We start from the raw sequence: 23,514 nt of genomic DNA on the forward strand, positions 1-23,514 counted from the left end.
TTTGAAATTTACCTATTTCCAATGAGAAAACGGGCGTCTTTTCGTTCACATAAAGTCAGAAAAAAACAACATATGAATCCAAATTAACATGTATTTATACTAAAGTAATACAAAAATGACTACAAAAGATTTAGAAGTGAGTAGTTTTTCGAGATTTACGATTATACTGTAAATCACTTTCACGAATCAGCCCCCAAATGTAGTCTCCCATCATGTTCTCGTTATACTGTCCTTGGTAGCGGCGTTCAAAGTCCAGTATATCCTGGTGGAAGCGCTCGCCTTGCTCCTCCGAGTATGCTCCCATGTTCTCCTTGAATTTATCAAGATGAGCATCAAGGATATGGACTTTGAGGGACATCCTACAGCCCATTGTGCCGTAGTTCTTCACCAGTCTCAACCAGCTCCACATAGTTTTCGGCCTTGTGATTGCCCAGGAAGCCCCGAACCACTGCGACAAAGCTGTTCCAAGCCGCTTTCTCCTTACTAGTGAGCTTCTTGGGGAATTCATTGCACTCCAGGATCTTCTTTATCTGTGGTCCGACGAAGACACCGGCTTTGACCTTTGCCTCAGACAGCTTAGGGAAGAAGTCTTGAAGGTACTTGAAGGCTGCCGACTCCTTATCTAGAGCTCTGACAAATTGTTTCATAAGGCCCAATTTGATGTGCAGTGGTGGCATCAGCACCTTCCGGGGGTCCCAGCCGTACTCATCGTACTTCAAGGCGTCCAGCAAGGTCTTGATGCTGTTGTAATCCTCTTTGAGGTGCACCGAGTGAGCCAGGGGAAGAGACGGGTACTTGTTACCATTATGGAGCAGCACGGCTTTGAGGCTCCTGGATGAGCTGTCAATGAAGGACAGTATAACGAGAACATGATGGGAGACTACATTTGGGGGTTGATTCGTGAAAGTGATTTACAGTATAATCGTAAATCTCGAAAAACTACTCACTTCTAAATCTTTTGTAGTCATTTTTGTATTACTTTAGTATAAATACATGTTAATTTGGATTCATATGTGGGTTTTTTCTGACTTTATGTGAACGAAAAGACACAAATTCGCCCGTTTTCTCATTGGAAATAGGTAAATTTCAAAATATCACTGTCCTGGTCACAAAAGCAAAGTTTGTGGGGAATAATAGCCATTTTCTATACTTTTGAGGCATAAGCAATTAGGAAATAACACTTACTACCCAGGAACCAAAAAAAAAAAAAATTTGTTACACGGTGTTATTTTAAGAACTCTGAAAAGCAGGCGTTAGTTTGCCACAGATATAAAAGGCAAGGTGATGTGGTAGACTTGTCTGCAGCAAGAAGGAGACATCGTTTTCAAGGACAAAGAAACATTTAATAACATTTTGCAAAGCTAATTTTTTAACCCTTCTGATCAAGTCCGTTTGTAAATTACAGTTTATAATACCGGTACCTTATTGTTTTACGAACTCCAATTTTCAATATATGTATCATAGCTTACCTGACAAAACAGAAAATATGCAAATAGAGAATATAGAATCCATGTAAAAAACGTTCTTAGAAGCACCTAAAAAGGTCACAGTGGCAAAGCAAGGTTCTAACGAGAGCCTTTACTTCTAGAGTGTAGGCATTATTAAAAGAACAGTGGAGGAGATTAAGAAAAGATGGATGATATTCCGAGGCGCACGAAAGAAAAAAGTCTCATACAACGAGGGCTCATCCTCCACTGTTATTTTAGTAATGCCGACAGAATGTATTTTCATTAAGCTTTTTAAGCATATTTAAATGCATGCAGTAAACAAAGTGAATGAGGAGCCACACTTTATTTGATTTCTATTGACAAGTCCCATGTGTTTTTTTTAAATTTATTTATTTATTTATTTATTTATTTATTTTATACTATATAATCTTTTTTTTGCTGGTCCTATACAAGAACACTTTAGCAGCAAACAAGAGAAGTTGGGTATCGAAACTTGATACAAATAAGCACTATTTAGGGCTAGGCTCCCCTAACAATACACCCCATTGTTGTTGTTTCAGGTGAAATACATATTTTCAGACAAAACTGGAACCTTGACCTGCAATGTGATGAACTTTAAGAAGTGCACAATAGCAGGAATTGCATACGGGTAAGTTGAACATTTTCTCCCATTTAAAGACCTCATTGAAAGACTTGGTTATAATGTTCACTTGAACACAGCTGTGATCTTGCAACATGTTCTTTAATCATGTAAATAGCTTTTATTATTAGATTACTTCAGAATCCACTCCCAAATGGTCTGTGTGCCACTAAGAGCAGACAACAGGCACTACATTTCTTTATTTGATGTTTTTTGTTCATTTTGTATTAATTTGGTTTGAAAAACTTGCCCCCTCCCCTTTCTTATACTGTTATTCTACTGTATGTGGCACAAGTGTGTTTTTTTTTTGTTTGTTTGTTTGTTTTTTGAAGTGTTGCTACAAGCTACCGTTTCATGACTTCTAGTACTGTATGTGCATGTCATGTTTTTGTTCAAATTCAGACATGTTCCAGCTGGGGATTATTTTTCCGTATCAGTTAGAGGCTTAGCGAGTTATTTTATTACAATGCCTTTAATCCTTTGAAAGGGCCAGTTGCCTGTGCTCAAATCATGAAATTTCCACCTCCAGCTGAATGCTTACTGGAAACACATACATTCTCTCCTCCAGCTTCGTAAATTATCATTATACTTACCTCATTGTACTAGTGTTGGTCTCAGCAGTCAAGATGCTAACACAGATAGCCTCAATTAATTTCGGGATTGTATTCCATGCCTCTAGCTGAAGTAGCATAACCAATTATTATGTCTTGTTGTGTCTCCAGATATAATATAGTCAGATATTATATATTGTTTCCATTTCTTTCTTGTTCTGTTATATTCTTTCCTCTCTCCCTTTTTCTCCTCATTCTGAAGTCACTGTCCTGAACATGAGGATTGTAGTTATGCAGAGGATGACTGGTAAGAGCCTGTGACTGATTAGCTAAGTAGGAGTCTAGTCTGTTGATCTAAACAGTGAGGGATCTAGAAACTGCTACTGTTTAGATCCATTCAAAAATGAGCCTTTATGTACTAAGTGTATGAGAGTCTCTGTTGTGAATTTCTTTCAGTAAAAATGTGTAATCCACCACTGTTTAGGTTAAGTTAACTTTATATACCTGTTATCTTTATTTTTTCCAAATTCTGAAAAAAAATATATATATATATATAATATGAAACTACTGTGCATTTATGGATGGGTATGTAAATACATTGTGGTAACAGCCACTCCAGTATGTTATTTTTTCATTACCGATTACATCAATTTTATGTATTTACCCTCATACCATTTATATTATAAAAGGGAAGAATAGCTAGAGCATTATAATAACACTGACATCAATTGGCAAATAAAAAATTAAAAGGGTAAGACCTCAATTAATAATACATGGGCAGACGTGGGATGGGGTCCAAAACATGTAGTCTGTATCACACACCGACTATTTCATATAATTACCTGTGTTTCCATTCCTGGGTGCTACTTCTGGGATCAGTCTCCCAAATATCCCAATATTGTTCACGATTTAATGCAAGTAGAGGTGCAACACCATAATAATATATTGTAGATCAAATTTCCATTCTTTATTATTTATTATTTAAAAAGAATAAAGTTAAAAACGGACCTGGGGTGGGGACCACAGCACTGGAAACATCAGTAATCTGTCCTAAGGTTCACCCAATGACCTAAAGTATAATACAGTAGTCTAATTGGTTGGGAGCCCATGTGTCACTGTCCTGGGGATTGCAGCACTAGGACACGCACACAGTTTGTTAGCAACTGTTTTGTCTTTCTGGGGCTCTAAACGCAATGCAGGTAAACACAGGGGGAGATACAGAGATGGGTTAGAGTTAGGGTTACAGAGATGGGTGTGCTGGTTGGTCTGAGGAGAAGAGCTCAACCCAGGAACAGGGTAGGTGATTGGGTTAGGGTTAGGGTTACAGAGATGGGTGTGCTGGCTGGTCTGAGGAGAAGAGCTCAGCCCAGGAACAGGGTAGGTGATTGGGTTAGGGTTAAGGTTACAGAGATGGGTGTGCTGGCTGGTTTGAAGAGAAGAGCTCAGCCCAGGAACAGGGTAGGTGATTGGGTTAGGGTTAGGGTTACAGAGATGGATGTGCTGGCTGTTCTGAAGAGAAGAGCTCAGCCCAGGAACAGGGTAGGTGATTGGGTTAGGGTTAGGGTTACAGAGATGGGTGTGCTGGCTGGTTTGAAGAGAAGAGCTGGGATAAAGCGTGTGTGAAATAGAAATGTATCTTCATCTCAAAGGTCAAGTTAATTTAAAGGAACTATAGGGTTTACTGGCTTGCATTAGGATTGGAGTGCTTTTTGCGACTTTGTTATTTTGTGTCCCAATATTTTGTACAGTTTATTGGACTGTGTTCTATAGAAACACTAAAGCGCAGCTTGAAATGCCTTTAATGTGTTGTGTGAGTGCAGAGTAAATAGTTCTCATTACAACGTACTAAACCCATATGAAAACAAATGGTGTCAAGCTGGCAGACCGGGCAACAGCGTTATGAAACAGTTAGTGATGCAAAAAGAGTTTATGATCTTGTGCACTCAAGCAACACTTAGAACCCCCCCACCCCCTGTCCCATACAAAGTAGCTGACTTCTAATTTCCAAAGCAATGTGTCTCTCTTGTTGACAAGCAAACCATTCTATTTTTCCTGCTTCAAACTGTGCACAAAGCTGCACAGTACATGAACAAACAAGAAATTCTATGTTTTAAGTTCTGTAATCAATGTGTGATTTTATATTAGATTTGAAAGATTTAGTGCTGAAATTGAACCTCACTGGCGAGGCAGTTAATTCCCTTAGTTGTGCTGCTCATTGTCGACACAGATAGATATTTCCTGTCAGATACCAAGTAAAATTGATGAGAAAATGTGAAGAAAATGCTGTTCTTACAAACATTCATGGTTGTATGGTTTTGATTGCTCAAAATGTGTTTTAATCTAACAAAAAATAATTTCAAATAAATAAAATGATTAATACGCTTTACTTTGTTTACTGGTAATGAGAGTTTGATGTTTACCCAGACCTATTAAAGGTTTGTATCACAAATGGTTACTTCTGATTTAAACTCAAATGACTACTGTCATTTGCCATTCCTTTCGGAACAGTTTCTGAAATTTATATTTAGAATGCAGCCCTTTAAACAGAATTTAATATTAACATTATAAAACGGGCCTGGCATTTTAGAGAAAACTACTTACAAACTACAAAGTACACAGAAAGAGTACTTGGAACTGCAAATGCAAGTCAAAAAGGAAGTTAGAAAAGCCAAGAGAGATAGAAATGAACATTGCCAAGGGAGCTAAAACCAGTTCCAAAAAGGTTTTCCAATATTATAACTGCAAAAAAACATTCAAGGAGGAAGTAAAATGTCAAAGAGATATAAATGGCAAAATCATAGATGAAGAGAAAAAAATAGCAAATATATTAAATGATTACTTTTCACAGGTTTTTACGAAGGAGGATACAGACAACATGCCCCACATGCCAACCTGTTCCTATCCAGTTTTGAATAACTTTAGCATAAGAGGCAGAAGTGTTAAAGGGACTAGGAGCTCTTAAAATAAACAAGTCCCCTGGGCCGGATGAGATCCTCCCAATAGTACTCAAAGAAATGAAAGAAGTTATTTACAAACCGCTAACCAAGATCATAAAACAGTCTCTTTTTTGTGATCAATTGTTTTTATTTTCCATCAAAACAGCTTATACAAAAGATCTTGAGAGAATCCGTACAGTTACAAAGAAAGCAAAACAAAACATAAAATGAAATGAACTATATATATTGGTGTCTCAGAGCTTGCGATTTTAAAATAATCAAAAAGAAAAAATATATACATATATATACATACACACATAAATATATATATATACATATATATACATACACACATAAATATATATATATATATATATATATATATATATATATATATATATATATATATATATATATATATATATATTATTATGATTATTTATTTCTTAGCAGACACCCTTATCCAGGGCGACTTACAATCGTAAGCAAAAACATTTCAAGCGTTACAATACAAGTAATACAATAAGAGCAAGCAATACAATAACTTTTGTTCAAGTAAAGTACAAGTTTGACAAACCACAATTCAATAATACAGCAGGTAATAGTGATAGTGAACATATATATACAAAAGTACTATACTAAAATTATGCCATTGAGATGTTGGAAAGTGCAGAGAGGGTCAGACCCCAAGCATGGAGTGTGGAAGCACTAGCTTTGTTAATGTGAGCTGCAGTGTATTCCAACCTGACAATGTCCCTAAACATGCCCAACTCTGCTGTGGTGCAGCATTAGGAGAGACCCAGGAGCAGATTATAGCTTTTTTTGCAGCTGTCAACCCTGCAATTAGAACTTTCCGTTGAGATGTGTTGTGAGAGAGAAGAGTCATCATTTAAAAGTAGCAGGGATGGGACAGTGGGTATGTCAGATTCTAGAATGCGAGCCAGTGTACTGCATACATGGGACCAAAGTCTAGCTACTACAGGACACTCCCAAAACATATGCAGCATGTTACCAACTGTACCAGACCCACAGTTTGTTCAGGAGGGGTCTGAGATACGTTTCATTTGGTAGCGCCTGAGTGGGGTGGCATAGGCTCTATGGATAACCTTAAAATGTATAAATTGATGTGCTGGGTTTTTAGAGGACATAAAAGTATTTTCCCATATTGTGTGCCAGTCGGGAGAACATCCTCAGTTCCTGCTCCCATAACTTACAAGCCCCAAGGATATTACATTTTTGGGATATAAGACGATCATAAATTTTGGACACAATACCACGTGAAGGTTGATCTTGCTTTAACCAGGTTGTCATGGGGTGCGAAGAAAGCTAAATATTCCACGGCACTCCATATGCTCGCAGTGATGACCTAAGTCGTAAATACATAAAGTATGAAAAACCTGGGAGGGAGTAGTTGTCATAAAACAGTCTCTTGAGACGGGTTGTACCGACAGACTGGAGAATTGCAAACGTAATACCGATCCACAAAAAGGGAGACAAAACCGAACCAGGTAACTACAGACCAATAAGCCTGACTTCTATTATATGTAAACTTATGTAAACTATAATAAGATCCTAAATGTAAAATTACCTATATGGTAATAGTATCCTGGGAGATAGTCAGCATGGTTTTAGGGAAGGGAGATCGTGTCTAACTAACCTGCTAGTTTTTTTTTTGAGGATGCAACATTGACAATGGATAATTGCAAAGCATATGACATGGTTTATTTCGATTTTCAGAAAGCTTTTGACAAAGTCCTGCATAAAAGATGAATTCTCAAACTGAACGCAGTAAGGATTCAAGGAAATGCATGCACGTGGATTAGGAAGTGGTTAACATGTAGAAAACAGAAAGTACTGATTAGAGGAGAAACCTGAAAAAAGAAACAAGGACCAGGGGTCACAAATGGAGAATAGATAAAGGGGCATTCAGAACAGAAAGTAGGAGGCACTTTTTTACACAGAGGATTGTGGGAGTCTGGAACCAGCTCCCCAGTAATGTTGTTGAAGCTGACACCCTGGGATCCTTCAAGAAGCTGCTTGATGAGATTCTGGGATCAATAAGCTACTAACAACCAAACGAGCAAGATGGGCCCAATAGCCTCCTCTCATTTGTAACCTTTCTTCTGTACTTGACAGTATACAGCAGGTCATTCTGTGTGAAATTGTCCTGTACCCTGCTCTCGCACAGTATTCTTTTGTCCATAGTATGTATTTGATTAGAAAAGTTGAATCTGCAAACACATGCAAATTCCAGCTTCCCGTGTACAGTAGCTTCTCTGACCTGAATAGTGCAATCTGATCATGCAAAGGTTTAGTTTCAATGCAGTCAGTCACCGTGGCTGTTGTCTACCAAACTTTTTTAAGTATCACTTTTATTAAAATAATGCCCAGATCAATTCCAATCACATTGAGTTTCATTGTGCTTTTTATAATTAGGACAATTCCTAATTGAAGACACCAGTTGAAGATAGGTGTAGAAACAGTCACTGTCCTTGCAGCACGCTAATGCTGTTTTTATAATCCTAAAACTGCAACCCTCAACAGAAATAGCTCTGCACTTTGTCAAACGGCATGTGGTCGGCAGTTAATCGATAAAGGGCAGATGGGGGCATCTTAAGGCAGCTCAATCTCATTTTATCTTGAGGAAACCAAGATCCAAGTACATTTTAAGAAGTTCAGGGGAGAGATTAAAGTGCTTGGCATACAACGTCATCCGGTGTGGTGGTTGTGAGATGTGATCTACTGTCCACTGAGCTAAACTGACAACAAGAAGTTAATTTTGCAGAGAGACGTGATCTAAAGGCAAGTGCGTTACCTCACTGTGGCATGTCGCTGCCTTTTTCTTCTATTTACAGTGCATGTTGAACCCGACTCTTTCAAGCTAGTTCACTACAGTAGTTACTGGTCATCTTTTTCATGCCTTATGCTACAAACATAACCTTAAATAAATCTAGAAAATGAGCATTGCTACCCCATTGTATTTTATTTTCAATTAACATATTCATTTTCCCATAGAAATTGATTGAAATGGCATCGGTTCAGCCAGTTAGGGTAGCTGGTTTGTATCTCACTGCTAAAGACTCCTACTGTACAAAAAGCACTACTTTAATAAAAAAACCAAAAAACTTAAAGGGTGTTGGATTACACAGTTGAGAGAGCTTGAAGAAAAAGAAAACTTTCTTTAATCTACGCTGACTAATATGATTAATGGACTGCATATTTTTATTTTTTTTGCTTTTCTTTTCTCTTTTACCTCTTATAGGCATAGCGCAGATTCATCTGATGAAAGCGGATTTATTGATCCAAGTCTGCTGGAAAATCTTCAAAACAATCATGTAAGAAGCATTACGTTGCTGCTTAAGTAAAGTATTGCTAATGGGATTTTTGGAACATCTTTCTGCACTGGTACCCAAAATAACAGCAACCTTGAATGCTTCATTTTAGATGGATGGGTTAGAAAGTCTGTATTATTGTGATGTGTGTTGTACTTCTTTTTTATTTTTATTTTTATGGCTTTTCACCTTTCAGAATTAAGATGCATGTACATATTCGGGAACTGCACTTTTTTTTCTCTGCTGGAAATGCAGAAGCTACAAAATGATGCATGTAGGCTGAGTGCAATAAGATTTAATTTCTGAGACTGTCACAGGCAATCAGCCTCCATCTGCTGTAGTGACACATAATGCGAAATGGCACTATGTGGGCTGAGGTTTTCTATTACTTGTCAGATCCATTTAGGATATGTTGGAAGAAAACGCTTGGTGCCGTGTCTCCTTTTTTTTCTTCTTTGAAGCGACCGTTATACTGTCGGATCTGTCTGGGCTCCTTGAATTTTTCCTCCTTCATAATGTGTATTTTCTTTCTTTTTTTTTGTTCTGAAATATTTTAAAATCATGTTTAGTATAATGATTAATGATGATAGATTAATACATAGATAGATTGATCTTGGGCAATACAACATTTTGCCCCAAGATACAGTACAGTATTTAGGGTGTCTCTTTAAAATTGTTGCTGCTTTGATTCGTTCTAGTAAGTAAGTAGCTTTGAATCTTTTCTAGCAGTTTTCTTTTCCACTGCTTCTACTCCCTCTGAGTGGTTCTTCTGACAATAAGTCAGTTTTGTCTGTGTTAAGGTGCTTTGGCTCGGAGTACAGGAGCTGCTTCACAGTTCTTGTAGGCTAGATCTTTGTCTTTATATTGAGAATCATCAGCATCATCCAGTGCAAGAGCAGTCTATTCTAGCCAGCAAAAGGAAACTTGATCCGAAGTATCAGATGACACTTGTTGGTACTATTATAGAGATGCTGTAGCTGATCTAGCCTACACTACATATATCTGTGAAGGAAACTGGAACTGAAGAGCAGCTTTTAAACTTAGATGAAAACACTGCAAAATAAAATAATATCATTTGAGAATTTTCAATAGAACGATTCCATCATAAAAAGATAAGGGGACATTTAAATAAAATAAATAAAAAGAACATTACATTTAAAGCTACGTACTGTTTAAACATACTTCACCAGTGTCATGACCCAAAGTGATTATCATAAATGAGAATAAATCAATGATCTCCTACTTTCGCAATATGTGGTTATGGCATGGGAAGCATTCTGTCCATCAAGTCCTGTACCCTGGGCACACTCATTCTCGATGCACATGCTGATTTTATGGCCTTCATATATGCAGCAGGACATATGCTTGCAGCTGCCGACTCTAGTCTCTGTGGCAATTTTTAGAAACCTGAACTGGGAAAGAAAAATAGCCAGTAATTTAATGAGACCACTGAAATGTTTTAAAGGCTGTGCAGTTGTTCAGCTAAACCCTTTTAAAACAATTTAGGGTATCTTCTATTTAATACAGTTTTTCTTAGTTTAATTACGGATTTAATATTGTGTAATAATTATTTCCATTGCATTGGTTTCTAATGTTAATATTATGTGTTATGTTTATAAGGAGTACCGATTTATACTTCAGATGTTTATTGTTTATATCCATGGGTTTTTAGAGTCTGGTATATCTGTACAAGGCCTAAAAACAGGTTCACACATCGGTCACAGGGCCACTGTTTTGTCAGGCTAAACATGGTGCTGCATCATTAAATCTTGACTTAGAGGTTTTGATAGCTTTGTTTCATGTTTGGATATGAAAGTGGAAATGTGTGCAGAAAAGCAATTAAACTATCTCAAACAACTAGCCTCCTAATTTATTCTTTGCAGACTGAAGACAGAATTGAATATTCATATTCTTACCATAGCTTTTTTCTGTATTTCTTAATTAAAAAGCACTATAAATTAAAACTGAATTTAATATTTATTATACAACCTTATAAATATACTTCCTGACATCAGGACCTTGACTACCAAGTTACCAGAGATTGGTAGGAAAAACAAATAACTTGGTTGGGAAGACCTCACAATGTTTAGCCTCATCTGAACTTCATCTAAACCACAGAATGAAATGTTATTGTCCTGGAGGCATACAAAAACAAAATGTATACTGCCTCACTGGCTTGCCAATGCATCTGACACAGTACAACCTGGAATGAACTGTGAAGAAGTCACTTTGCCCCAATTGTCTTTGCATTTTTTTTCCTAATGGTTCCGTGGTAATACCTGTTTCAAGTCTGCAAGAGACAGGTGCTATGATTAAACTGTAGGCAAAATATGCAAAGGGAATGTTAAAATTTAGATAAAGCCATCCCGTGACAGTGCAATTAAAGTCAAAGCATGGGTCTGTGTTACTGTATTTGAAAAAGCAATGTTTTAAACCTTTTATTCTTAGCTGCTTATAAGATCTTTTGAAATGAATGAAGCTCAACAGATTCATCCCTCCTGAATTTCAGATTTTCCCAGTTCTAACTAAAGTAGAGGAATGGATAATTAAGATATGTATACAAGTGTATCTATATCTCTTGGGTTGTTTCAGATCTCCGTGAATTTAGTATACAAGTTAGTGTAAAGTTGGGACAGAAGAGTAACAGTGCCCTTGTGATTTTGTGTTTCAATATAATACAATATTCAATGTCAGGATCATGTATACTGTAGTTCAATGCAGGGCCACAGAACTGACCTTTACTCAGCACTCTTGCTAAATTGAAAAGTAATGTCCACACACAATGATCGCGTTGCTCTTAGGATACATTAGTTAGAATGACGTGTTTTTTAAAAAAAATCAGTACCTTTTAAGATGTATGTCACTTGAACAAATAGACTGGAGAAGACTTTTTTTTCTGTTTTAAACTTTCCCTTTACTTAACATAACACAATCACCCAGGAAGGATTAAAGACAGTCACTGGCAACGTTTTGAAGAAATGTTCCTTTAATTCTATTTACAAAGGAAATATTCCAGTAATGACTGTGCTCCACTTTGTTGTTATCATTTAATCTTGTTGAATTAAAACGTGTAATCTGGTTCTAAATATAGCCCACAGCACCGATAATCTTGGAGTTCATGACAATGATGGCAGTCTGTCATACAGCAGTCCCAGAGAGAACAGATGATGGGATTGTTTACCAGGCTGCTTCTCCAGGTACGTAATCTCTTGCAGTGCCAGCATTGTCTCTGACCTGCAGGAGCGTGTTTGATTTATGGCACACAGTGAGGCTGTTCTAAAGCAGTACAAGTCGTGAAAATCATCTGCTAAAAAAACACAGTAGAGCCTGTATGCTGCTTTGTATAAGGTCATAAATACAGCAGCAATGCATACCCAAACAAGATGCAGTTCCCTTTCAAGTACGAAATGTAACCATTACCGTAAGGGTATTCAGCTCCTAAAGACCCAAAACCTGAATAAGATATATCAAAGCTGCTCGACAAGACTGTAATGCAATCATGACCCGCCCCTGAGGACATAAACAGTGGTCACACACCTCAACGCCATTTTTCCTTTCAAGAACTGACCTGACAGGAGAGCTGGTTCAGATAAGTACTTGTTACTTTTTCTTCTATATATTTCGCATTTATTGTGTTTTTACACAATTTATATGTGATTATTAAAAATAATTATTAAAAATAATCATCTGTTAGTTTTACTAATTACGCATATTTGTGCACTACAGTCTGTTTGTTACTTCCCACTGCGGCCTTGTGCCCCGTGTGAAGCCAGCGGCTTGAGTTGTTCCCTCCCAGGGATCAAGCAGCATAAGTCAGCTGACTTTGTGCTCTCCCTCCAGGCTGCAATAGCTCCGGCTGAAGTTATTTATTTGTCATTTTGGCTTGGGCTAAAATTATAAGACGGTTTGTATATTTTATGTAATTGTTAGAATTACTGTATTGTGTTGAGAATTTTTTTCTCATTCTATTTTCACAGAGACTAAGCGCAGGCCTGCCTGCAATGTGGTGCTGAGAGCATCATGTCTGAGTTTTATCCCAGCGACACATGCAAGGTCTGCCTGTTGTGGACAAGCACAGTAGACATTCTTCCTGCCTGGGGCCAGAGCATGCCAAGGAGGCACTGGCTAATCGCAGCTTCTGCGAGTTTTGTGCACATTGCTCTAAGCGCATGCTGGAGAAGCTTGTCTCCTGCAGCTCTATAGAGTGCTCTGCGTCCCTTACTCCTGCACAGCGCTCTTCCCCATCATCCTCTGTTAGAGAGGTGGCTGCGTCCTCTCCCCGTGGCTCTGTGCCAAGGGAGACCGGACGACGCACCAGGGAAAGTAGCCCTTCGTGGTCTTCATCATCTTCCTCTGGTTCGCCTTCCCCTGATCCCCAAAGAAGAGTTGCCGTTCCAAGCGATTGGCGGACTCAGAGCTGAGTTCGGCCCCATCTGTCCCCTTGGGTGCTTGGGTCCCCGGGGGGCTACAAGCACAAATTGGCAACAGGAGGACATGCTGTCCATCGCCGCCTCTGAGGAGGGGGCGAACATGAGCTGGTGTTCGTCTGAGGATGTGGAGTCTGAGAGCACATCCCTGCGGTTAAGTTCTCCCTGCTGGCAAAGCTACCGCTGATCAAGAGGGCCACTGCAGTCTTGCAAGTGCCGTGGCCTACATAATTTATTAAATGTGACACTAGGGCTACCATTGCTGGTACTCTAGTGTCAGAACTTGTGTTGATTAAATCTGCATGCCTATATGGTATGTGAACACCCAATGCTCCGTGTCTGCCAGTATTGTGCAGTGACGACCCACCCACACAACAAACCCCCTTGTTGCATAGACCCACAGGACGCTGTGGTGGGGTGTCAGGAGGTAGCAGCTCTGCTGCAAGAACTAAGGCAGGGCTCTACTCCAGGTACTTCCTAGTGCCCAAACAGGACTTCCTGGTGACCTCAAACCGATCCTCGACCTCAGGTCAGCCTGTGTCTGTCGAAGGAGGTTCAATGTTGATGATGTAACAGCTGTTGCAGTCAATCAGCCCAGGCGACTGGTTCACCACGGTGGACTTCAAAGACACCTATTTCCACATCCCCATACAACCAGCGCACAGGAAGTACCTGTGGTTTGCTTTTCAGGGAACAGCATACAAGTTCTGGGTCTTGTCATTTGGCCTCTCTCTAGCTCCCTATGTCTTCTCAAAGTGCTTGGAAGCTATACTGACTTCTTGAAACTCAAAGGCATTAGAGTGCTCAATTATCTGGATGACTGGCTTATTTGCGACCAATCTGTTGCACAGGCAGAGGCCCACCTTGAGTGATTTGGCCTTACGGTGAATCATGCAAAGGGCTGGCTTACACCTTCTCAGACAGCCTCCTCTCTAGGAGTGTGCTGGGGCTCCAGGTCCATGCTGTCCACTCTGTCGGACGTGCAGAAAGTAGCTGCCTGTTTAGAGCTCTTTCAGCTCAGAGCGCTCACGGTAGTGACGTCCCAGAGACTTCTGGGATTGATGGCAGCAGCTTCCCAGACCTTTCCATTAGGTCTCCTGCACATGGGCTCTCTGCAGGCCTGGTTCAACAGCAGGGTTTTTCAGCCCATGTTGAACCGAGGCTGCCCAGTGACAGTGTCTCGTCACCGTCTAAAGGTGCTCACTCTTGGTGGAAACACCAATGTTTTAGAGCTCCAGGCAGTTTACATGGCCTTGCAGAATTTTTTGCAGGAGGTTCGAGGGAGCAAAAGCTTGGGAACATTAGGTTATAACCCTGGTTCCCTGAAATAGAAATGTAACCATTAACCTTTAAGGTCGCTGTGTCCATGATTGCAGCAGACTTGAAGAAAAAATGATGTTGAGGTCTGTGACCGCAGTGTTTTTATGTCCTTGGGGACAGGCCATGACTGTGTCACAGGCTCGTCGAACAGCTTTGGTATATCTTATTCAGGTTTCGGGTCTTTAGGAGCTAAAAACCCATACGGTAATGGTTTTCAGGTTTTTAAGCTGTTCGTATAATAAACCTAAGGTAATGTTAGCTTATAAAAATATAGATCACACCATCTGCAAGGTATGCATTACTATGTGTGCAGTGTGTCTTGCACAAATAAACTAAGATTCCAGTTCCAAGCAACAATGGGTTAGTCTAAGTTCAACAGCTTTCTATTTGGCAAAGCCATTGCAACATGAATGATCTTTCCATAGAGTGATTACGTGTGTTTATTGTTATTCCAATTAGATTGAGTGCTGACTAAATTACACAGCACAGGCAAACAAGCAGCACAAACAGGAAAGCAATGCACAATTCACTTTCACGATGACTTGTCTACTCCAAATCAATATTCCCAATGCAGCACTCTGCTCCTGGCACTTGTTCCCAGCAGAGATTTATTTGTTGAGTTAGTCTTGCTATTCAAACTACTGAGCACTCGTTTGAATAGCAAGACTAACTCTCCTAGATTCCTTCGACAAAGTAAATTATTTCAAATCTGTTTGTTTTCTTTCTTTCTTTCTTTCTTTCTTTCTTTTTTTGTAATTGACTTTTTAGGTTATATTTAGTGCTTAAACAGACCTTTGGTTAGGTTCAGTTCTCTTCGACGTCTACCAATATTTTTCTTAAACATAGACCATAGCCTTACGGTGACCAATATGATAAGTAATTAAGGAGTTCAATTGAAAGAGCCACAGGTGAATGCCTCTGAATTTGTGTGTCTGCTGCATTTTTGTCAAGCCATTAAAGTACTTTTATTCCATTCAATTGTTAGACATGTCAAGCCAACCAGAGTAGTTGAGGGAGTTGAGCTGTGCACCTTGTGCTTTTTAATAACTGGTTGAACACCATGTTTGGTTGAAGCAGGCCAGTTAGCTGGCAGAGAACAGCATAGTGTTCAATTAAATAAAATGGCATTAACTTTAACAGTAAAAGTAATGGAACCATCTAGCCTCAGCTACAATATCTTAAGGTTGAGAGCCATTGCCCCAGTACAGTTATGTCCTGACAGTAAGAATGGTGTTCCTTCTTTTTAATAAACAAATGCATCAGGTTGACTTCTGTGGCTTGTTTCTTTTATTTTGTTATCACATAATTAATGAATGAATTACTTTTACAGATGAAGGAGCTTTAGTAAGAGCAGCTAAGAACCTGGGCTTTGTGTTCTCCGGACGAACACCTGACGCTGTGATAATAGAGGCTGTAAGTACATTTAAGAGGAGAGACTACACAATCCATAAACACTGATGAACAAGCAATCTACATTTACACAAACTGTTTTACATAACTCTGTGGGTTCCTTGAGCCTGAATAACTGCTCAAACCTCACAAACCATTTTGCTTTGACTTGTGTCGTACGAATTTGAATGTAGGTACTGTAATGCTTAATAAAAATGCTATGCCAAAACTGACTGCTTTGTACTAGCAAGGGTCACAGTTTTCTAATTCTCAAAAAGAACATTCCAGAACTCCTCCTCCACATGCACAGGCACAAAACATAACCAGTAGAGCCCAGAGGATATCAAATACTTGACATATGACATGCTATAAGGGTTTTTAAATGCCAGCTTCTCTTGTCTTGAAGTTAAAGCTGTATGTACTGTATCTTTCTTTTAAGTACAGGTTACTTTTTTAAAACCTGGATGAAAGACAGGAGCAAAGTTTTAGCAATCAAAAGTTATCGCAATCAATCTTTGAAAAAGCGGACAGACCAAAAATGAACAGTTCTTTAGATGGCTGAAACCTTTCTGCAGATAGGATTAAAACGTGCATTCTCAGGTACTGTGTATTTGTTGCACCCTTGTTCCATTACTGTCTAAACAGTTATGGTGGCTTGACATCTTGTCTATCTTCAAGCTGTGTGATACCAGGACATCCGATGTATTGCCTTGAAATAGTTGGCCACTAGACATTTATATAAAGAATATAGGATAGGATGCTGCATGATACAAACTGATTCTGTGCTGTGTTTCTGTTGTTTAAGAGTTGTGATTTATCTTTGTACAGCTTGGACAAGAAGAGAGATATGAGCTGTTGAATGTTTTGGAATTCACAAGGTAATGTAGCACATTTAATATGATTTGAATACATATATATGATTTAAATACAGGGTGATTTTTATATAAACTAAGTTTACCTCATCAAGGCATGGCAGCTATGGCCAAAAGTATTGCATCACCTAGAAGTTTAGGATAAAAAAAACGATTTTTTATATATATATATATATATATATATATATATATATATAAACATTTGGCCATAGCTGCACATATATTTCTGTATGACTACAAAAAATTAACTACAGTGGTATCAGATATTGATAGCATAAAAGTGGGTCTACAATATCTACAAAAGTTGAGCTATTGTTATATTTTTATTGTTATTTAACTTTTTTGCAAACCATAGAGGTTGTAGTTTTTCATCTTCTTGAAAAATGGAGACAGATTTGCAGCCTCAGGAGCTTTAAGTGATTTTTGCCATGGCAAAGATAAACTGCAGGTGGAAAATGCTCCAAGGCGACTTTGCCAGTATAACCCTGGAAGCTGCCATTTGTCTGGAACAGTCGTTCAGTAAACACGAACGCATTGCAGAGAAAACAAATACAAAGGAGCCAAGCTTGGTGTAAAAATCAACACAGCAAGCCATCAGAATTGTTTATTTTCATGTTTAGTTCTTACAGTGTGTCTCTCCTAGTGATTTTTAATGGTTTGACAGCTATCAATACTGTGCATGAAGAGCAGAGAGCTGTGCCATTAGGCCACAGAGTCTTGGTTGTGTGAGTTCTGTATGTGGGTGTCAGCCACTGTACCTCATTATTTTTATTTTTTTTTTAAGCCCAGAACCATCAAGGAAATGATTTAGACATCCATGAGTCAGCAGCCATTTGAAAATCCATCTTGTTTCCTTTGATTTGAGAATTCAGTTAATGGTGTCCATTCTGATTTGGTCTTTACATTTTAATTTCAATAACACACAGCTGCCATGTTTGACAGATAAAACGCACTGTTTTATTACAGATCGATTGCATACTTTTTATATTCCTCCAGAGGTTTATTTAGTTTTTTTGTAATTTATTTACAGCAATAGAAAAAGGATGTCTGTAATCGTCCGCACACCAACAGGAAGACTAAGACTATACTGCAAAGGAGCTGTAAGTTTTGTTTTTGCTCTTTTGTCTGTTCACAAGTTAGGAGTTATTTGGAAACATTACATGTATCCACTAGATGGCAGTCCTGCCTAGTCTTCTGGCGAGCTAAGGGTTTCGTTGCTTCAAAAATCTGGCTTTCATACAGCAACTGAACATATATCCCAAAGAACATCTGGAATTGTTTTATGTATAAAGTCAAAAAACTATATCTACCTGTACTCTAGTACAGTATTTTTGAATATTGAAAATAAACATTTCCACCATCAATAATCACTGTTGTAGTCTATTAATTTATCAGGGGGATAAACACCACAATCGTGCTGATAAAGCTTATATAATGCGGTATATCCTATTTGTGTTGAGGCTCTCTCTGATCTCATTGCAATAGTTTACTACATCACTCTTTCCATTAACACAGTTCAGACAAGTGGGTCCCTCTAGACAACAAAACACACTAATGGCAAACAAAATGCATTTACCTTGGTTCTGAAAAATACCTTGTCAAGCAGAGTGGTTAAAATGAGAGCTTACCAAATGTCTACATACTGGGGAAAAATTCATGTGTACAGCTGTGGCCAAAGGATTAGCATCACCTAGAATTTTAGGATTGAGACATTCATTAAAAGAAAATTGAAGAAACAACTATATGAACATAATTTAGATATTTTATTTAACACCATGTATGGAAAACTACAGAGTGGTATGTAATGCAATATGTTAACGTAACAATTATTCAGCAGGTTTCATTCGACTTTATGAAGCAAAATTGGTTAATTCTAGAAGGTGATTATGCAAAACGTTTGGCCAGAGCTGTACACTGGTTGTGGTTACACATGATTGGGTAAATTGGATCAAGTATTGTCTCCCTCAACCCTGCCGCTTGTATTATTTCTGTTTCAGGATACAGTCATTTACGATCGTCTTGTAGACAGCTCCAGAAATAAGGAAATTACTTTAAAGCATTTGGAACAATTTGCTACAGAAGGTGGGTAAAATCATGACCAGGTAATAAGAGTGAATGCACATTTCATATTTTAATGTGTCTATACCGGTATTATGTTCAATCTAATGTGTTTGTATTCCAATGAGAAATTACTTCAGAATTAGTGTTTTAGTTCTTAACGGAAAGAAAAAAAAACCCTCATAGCAATCGCAGTTTGCTGCATGGCGTTTATCTGGTTGTCTTCCATAGGATTAAGAACCTTGTGCTATGCTGTTTGTGACATATCTGAAGCTGCTTACCAGGACTGGCTACAACTGTATCACCGGGCATCTACAGCTCTGCAGAACAGAGTGCTGAAACTAGAAGAGAGCTACGAGCTGATCGAGAAGGTGAGTTCGCACTGTGGCTCCACAGCGAAGCCACCAGACTTACAGTGCCGGAGGACAACACAGATCTGAATGGCTCCACTGCAGACCCGCAGGCGCCCTATCAGCTACAGGGGTCGCTGGTGCGCAGTGAACCATCGATTGCCCTGCCGACCTAAGCCATCTCTACCCGGTCGGCAATGACATAGCCTGGATTCGAACCTGCGATCTCCAGACTATAGGGCGCATCCTGCACTCCACGCAGAGCGTCTTTACTGGATGCGCCACTTGGGAGCCTGGGAACTGATGCTTTCTGTTCCTATTACCTCTGGATTACTGGTTTGTGTGGTAACCCCCTTTCCGTCTCCTTTCGAAGTTTCGCCCACGGCTACCACTACATTTATCCAAGCGGCGCGCCCTCTTTTGTTTTCCTTAACTTAATGTTATCATTAAACAATTCTGAATCAGTAAAGGGAACTATGGTTTCAACGCTCTCCTCCAGCAACAAATCTACTGGTTCTGTTTTGTTGTCACAATTATTCACATTCCTGCCGTCTGAACCAACTCTTTAAAACCTGGAAAGTTCCTCCCCAGTATTAGAGGGTACGGGAGCTACAGTACTATCCCAACCTGGATTGCAACACTGTGTTCCCCAATTTGTATTTGTACAGTCGCAGTTGAATAATAATTAACATTTCCGTGTATACATGTAACACCAGTTTTGTGGGAATGGTCCAATTTAGAGGATCTCAGTAATTCCCCAGAGACCAATGTAATTGCACTCCCTGAGTCCTATGAGAGCACTTGCACTTGCCTCTTTTCCCTTTTAGCCACTTTAGCGAACTGACGTGCCCCTTCCACCATGTTAACTACATTACATACATCAGAGTGACCCACTTCCGTCGTCCACCAGGTAGACTCTGAATATAGTTACCAGTTACTAGGAATTTTATGATACGTGAGGAAGTGTTCAGTTCATGTAGCCATTTTTGTGTCAGATGTATGGGGTCAAACATTTGGGATCGTCAGGGCCTTTCTTCCTGGTATCGCCACTCATGGAATTGCTGGGCCCAAACAGCTTTTGTGACTGCTCTGGCCAGGATTGCTGCCTTCAGTTTTGGATAATCGGTGGCATCTGCTGCTTCTAAGTCAACATATGCTTTGTGGGCATCTCGTGTTAAAAAGGGGGCTATAATTCCAGCCCACTGTCCTGCGGGCTGTGCTTCCCGATCGGCTGTCCTCTCAAACGTGAGGAGGTAAGCTTCTAGGTCATCAGTCTTAGATATTTTCTGTAGGTGGCTTGCCTGTACCCACTGCTGTTGTGTGTCCCTTGGGGGCCCCGCACCTCCTCCTCCGTTTATAACGTTCATATTGTGTGTCCCCCGAGACCGTTATAGTGAGGGAGCACAGTATATATAATTAGTAGTCTCCATGTATAGGAACACCTCCTAAGAGAACACTTCGTCTAAGAGAACACCCTTGTCGTGAAAAAGATTTTTCCCATTGTAAATGCTCCGGCTAAAGGAACAGGAACTTCGCTTAAAAGAATATCTTCTTGGCACTGATGGCAATTCGTTCACAACGGATACAGTACTGCTTTGTAATCTGATAACTCATCATCATCAAACTTAAATTTTAAAATGGTTTATTCAGATTTTTCAAACGCGATTTGTCATTGCAAGAATGTCTTGAGGCACACCGATTGGTTTATTAAATCTTTCCAGAACCGCCGTCCTAACATTGACTTGTTTTGTATTCTGATTTCCACTCTCTAGGGTGTGGTATCCTCTATTTTAGATGGTATTACATACTTTTAATACTAATAGAATCAAGTTCAAGTGGCCTTAGACACATTGCCAGGCTTTCCTTTAACACATACCACCTGGTGTCCAAATGTTATATTTCAGTTTTGTTTTTTTTAAGTGATCATCTGGTTTATTATTCTATATTTTTCACCAGTGTAGGTTCATTTACATAATTAGCAGTTATACTATCTATTTTGTTGCTGCAAGTAAATTAAAAACACTTAAAACCTGCATCAATTTACACTTACTATAATAACATCATTAATCTGAGGCCATGTGTGCCTGTATAGATCTTACAATACTACAGTAATCCATCGCTTATCCGCTCGTCACATATCCACCCTAACCGTTTATCCACCATGATCAATCTCTTCAGCAACGTTAGTTTATTATTGAACAGAGAAGATTAGATCAGATATTGTAGAACCTACCAAAGTCTTCATATACTGTTGTATGTGCTCCATACAATGCCATTGCTGGTAGTGTCACGTGAGCTGTTCAGTGTGTTGATATGTAAATAAATCCTGTTTGCCAGCAGGGCGTATCAACTTCAACCTCCGTCTCGATCTCCTGCCTTTCACTCAGCAGCGAATGCACGCACCCACATGGCAGACAGCTACTCTGTCACAAGCATTAATACCCTGCATCTTTCTAAACAAGGGATTTAAGGGAGCTCCCTAATAAAAGCTGAATGTCAAAACAATAATTGTGTGAAGAGTAATTGTTACAGCGTTGTATAATTGTGTTTAAAACAGCATTTGTGACAGATTACTGTACTTGTTGAGAATTATTAGGCATTTAGAACTGGTTGTGTGGTAAAGACAATTAAAAAATACATACAGACGTGCTCAAATTTGTTGGTACCCTTACAGCTCATTGAAATAATGCTTCATTCCTCCTGAAAAGTGATTAAATTAAAAGCTATTTTATCATGTATACTTGCATGCCTTTGGTATGTCATAGAATAAAGCAAAGAAGCTATGAAAAGATATGAATTATTGCTTATTCTACAAAGATATTCTGAAATGGCCTGGACACATTTGTTGGTACCCCTTAGAAAAGATAATAAATAATTGGATTATAGTGATATTTCAAACTAATTAGTTTCTTTAATTAGTATCACACATGTCTCCAATCTTGTAATCAGTCATTCAGCCTATTTAAATGGAGAAAAGTAGTCACTGTGCTGTTTGGTATCATTGTGTGCACCACACTGAACATGGACCAGAGAAGGCAAAGGAGAGAGTTGTCTGAGGAGATCAGAAAGAAAATAATAGACAAGCATGGTAAAGGTAAAGGCTACAAGACCATCTCCAAGCAGCTTGATGTTCCTGTGACAACAGTTGCAAATATTATTAAGAAGTTTAAGGTCCATGGAACTGTAGCCAACCTCCCTGGGCGCGGCCACAAGAGGAAAATCGACCCCAGATTGAACAGAAGGATCGTGCGAATGGTAGAAAAAGAACCATGGAAGAAGACCCAGGAGGACTCCACTTTTGAAAGAAAAACATAAAAAAGCCAGACTGGAATTTGCTAAAATGCATATTGACAAGCCACAATCCTTCTGGGAGAATGTCCTTTGGACAGATGAGTCAAAACTGGAGCTTTTTGGCAAGTCACATCAGCTCTATGTTCACAGACGAAAAAATGAAGCTTTCAAAGAAAAGAACACCATACCTACAGTGAAACATGGAGGAGGCTCGGTTATGTTTTGGGGCTGCTTTGCTGCGCCTGGCACAGGGTGCCTTGAATCTGTGCAGGGCACAATGAAATCTCAAGACTATCAAGGCATTCTGGAGCGAAACGTACTGCCCAATGTCAGAAAGATCTGTCTCAGTCGCAGGTCATGGGTCCTCCAACAGGATAATGACCCAAAACACACAGCTGAAAGCACCCAAGAATGGATAAGAACAAAACATTGGACTATTCTGAAGTGGCCTTCTATGAGTCCTGATCTGAATCCTATCGAACATCTATGGAAAGAGCTGAAACTTGCAGTCTGGAGAACTTGCAGTCTCCCATCAAACCTGAGACAGCTGGAGCAGTTTGCTCAGGAAGAGTGGGCCAAACTACCTGTTAACAGGTGCAGAAGTCTCATTGAGAGCTACAGAAAACATTTGATTGCAGTGATTGCCTCAAAAGGTTTTGCAACAAAATATTAGGTTAGCGGTCCCATCATTTTTGTCCATGCCATTTTCATTTGTTTTATTATTTACAATATTATGTTGAATAAAAAATCAAAAGCAAAGTCTGATTTCTATTAAATATGGAATAAACAATGGTGGATGCCAATTACTTTTGTCAGTTTCAAGTTATTTCAGAGAAAACAAATTTGAGCACGTCTGTATATATGCAAGTCATTTAGATTTTTTTTTTTATATTAACTCCA

General features: G+C 39.0%; 1 protein-coding gene across 4 annotated transcripts in view; it reads left to right on the forward strand.

The window, feature by feature from the left end:
• The window catches only part of LOC117409170 (probable phospholipid-transporting ATPase IA), a 121,705-nt gene that overhangs the window by 54,071 nt on the left and 44,120 nt on the right, over window positions 1–23,514 (forward strand). For 3 of the 4 annotated variants that reach the window (XM_034910973.2, XM_034014798.3, XM_059006443.1), the window contains 9 exons: window positions 2,009–2,097; window positions 2,902–2,946; window positions 8,838–8,910; window positions 11,999–12,104; window positions 15,985–16,067; window positions 16,872–16,921; window positions 17,946–18,015; window positions 18,913–18,997; window positions 19,205–19,344. In XM_034910973.2, coding sequence (XP_034766864.1) covers window positions 2,009–2,097; window positions 2,902–2,946; window positions 8,838–8,910; window positions 11,999–12,104; window positions 15,985–16,067; window positions 16,872–16,921; window positions 17,946–18,015; window positions 18,913–18,997; window positions 19,205–19,344 — 741 coding nt within the window. The remainder of the gene's footprint in view (window positions 1–2,008; window positions 2,098–2,901; window positions 2,947–8,837; window positions 8,911–11,998; window positions 12,105–15,984; window positions 16,068–16,871; window positions 16,922–17,945; window positions 18,016–18,912; window positions 18,998–19,204; window positions 19,345–23,514) is intronic. The other variant, XM_034910979.2, reaches the window with a different exon arrangement.

The sequence above is a fragment of the Acipenser ruthenus genome, chromosome 2 (genome assembly GCF_902713425.1).
Source record: "Acipenser ruthenus chromosome 2, fAciRut3.2 maternal haplotype, whole genome shotgun sequence".
Taxonomy (NCBI): domain Eukaryota; kingdom Metazoa; phylum Chordata; class Actinopteri; order Acipenseriformes; family Acipenseridae; genus Acipenser; species Acipenser ruthenus.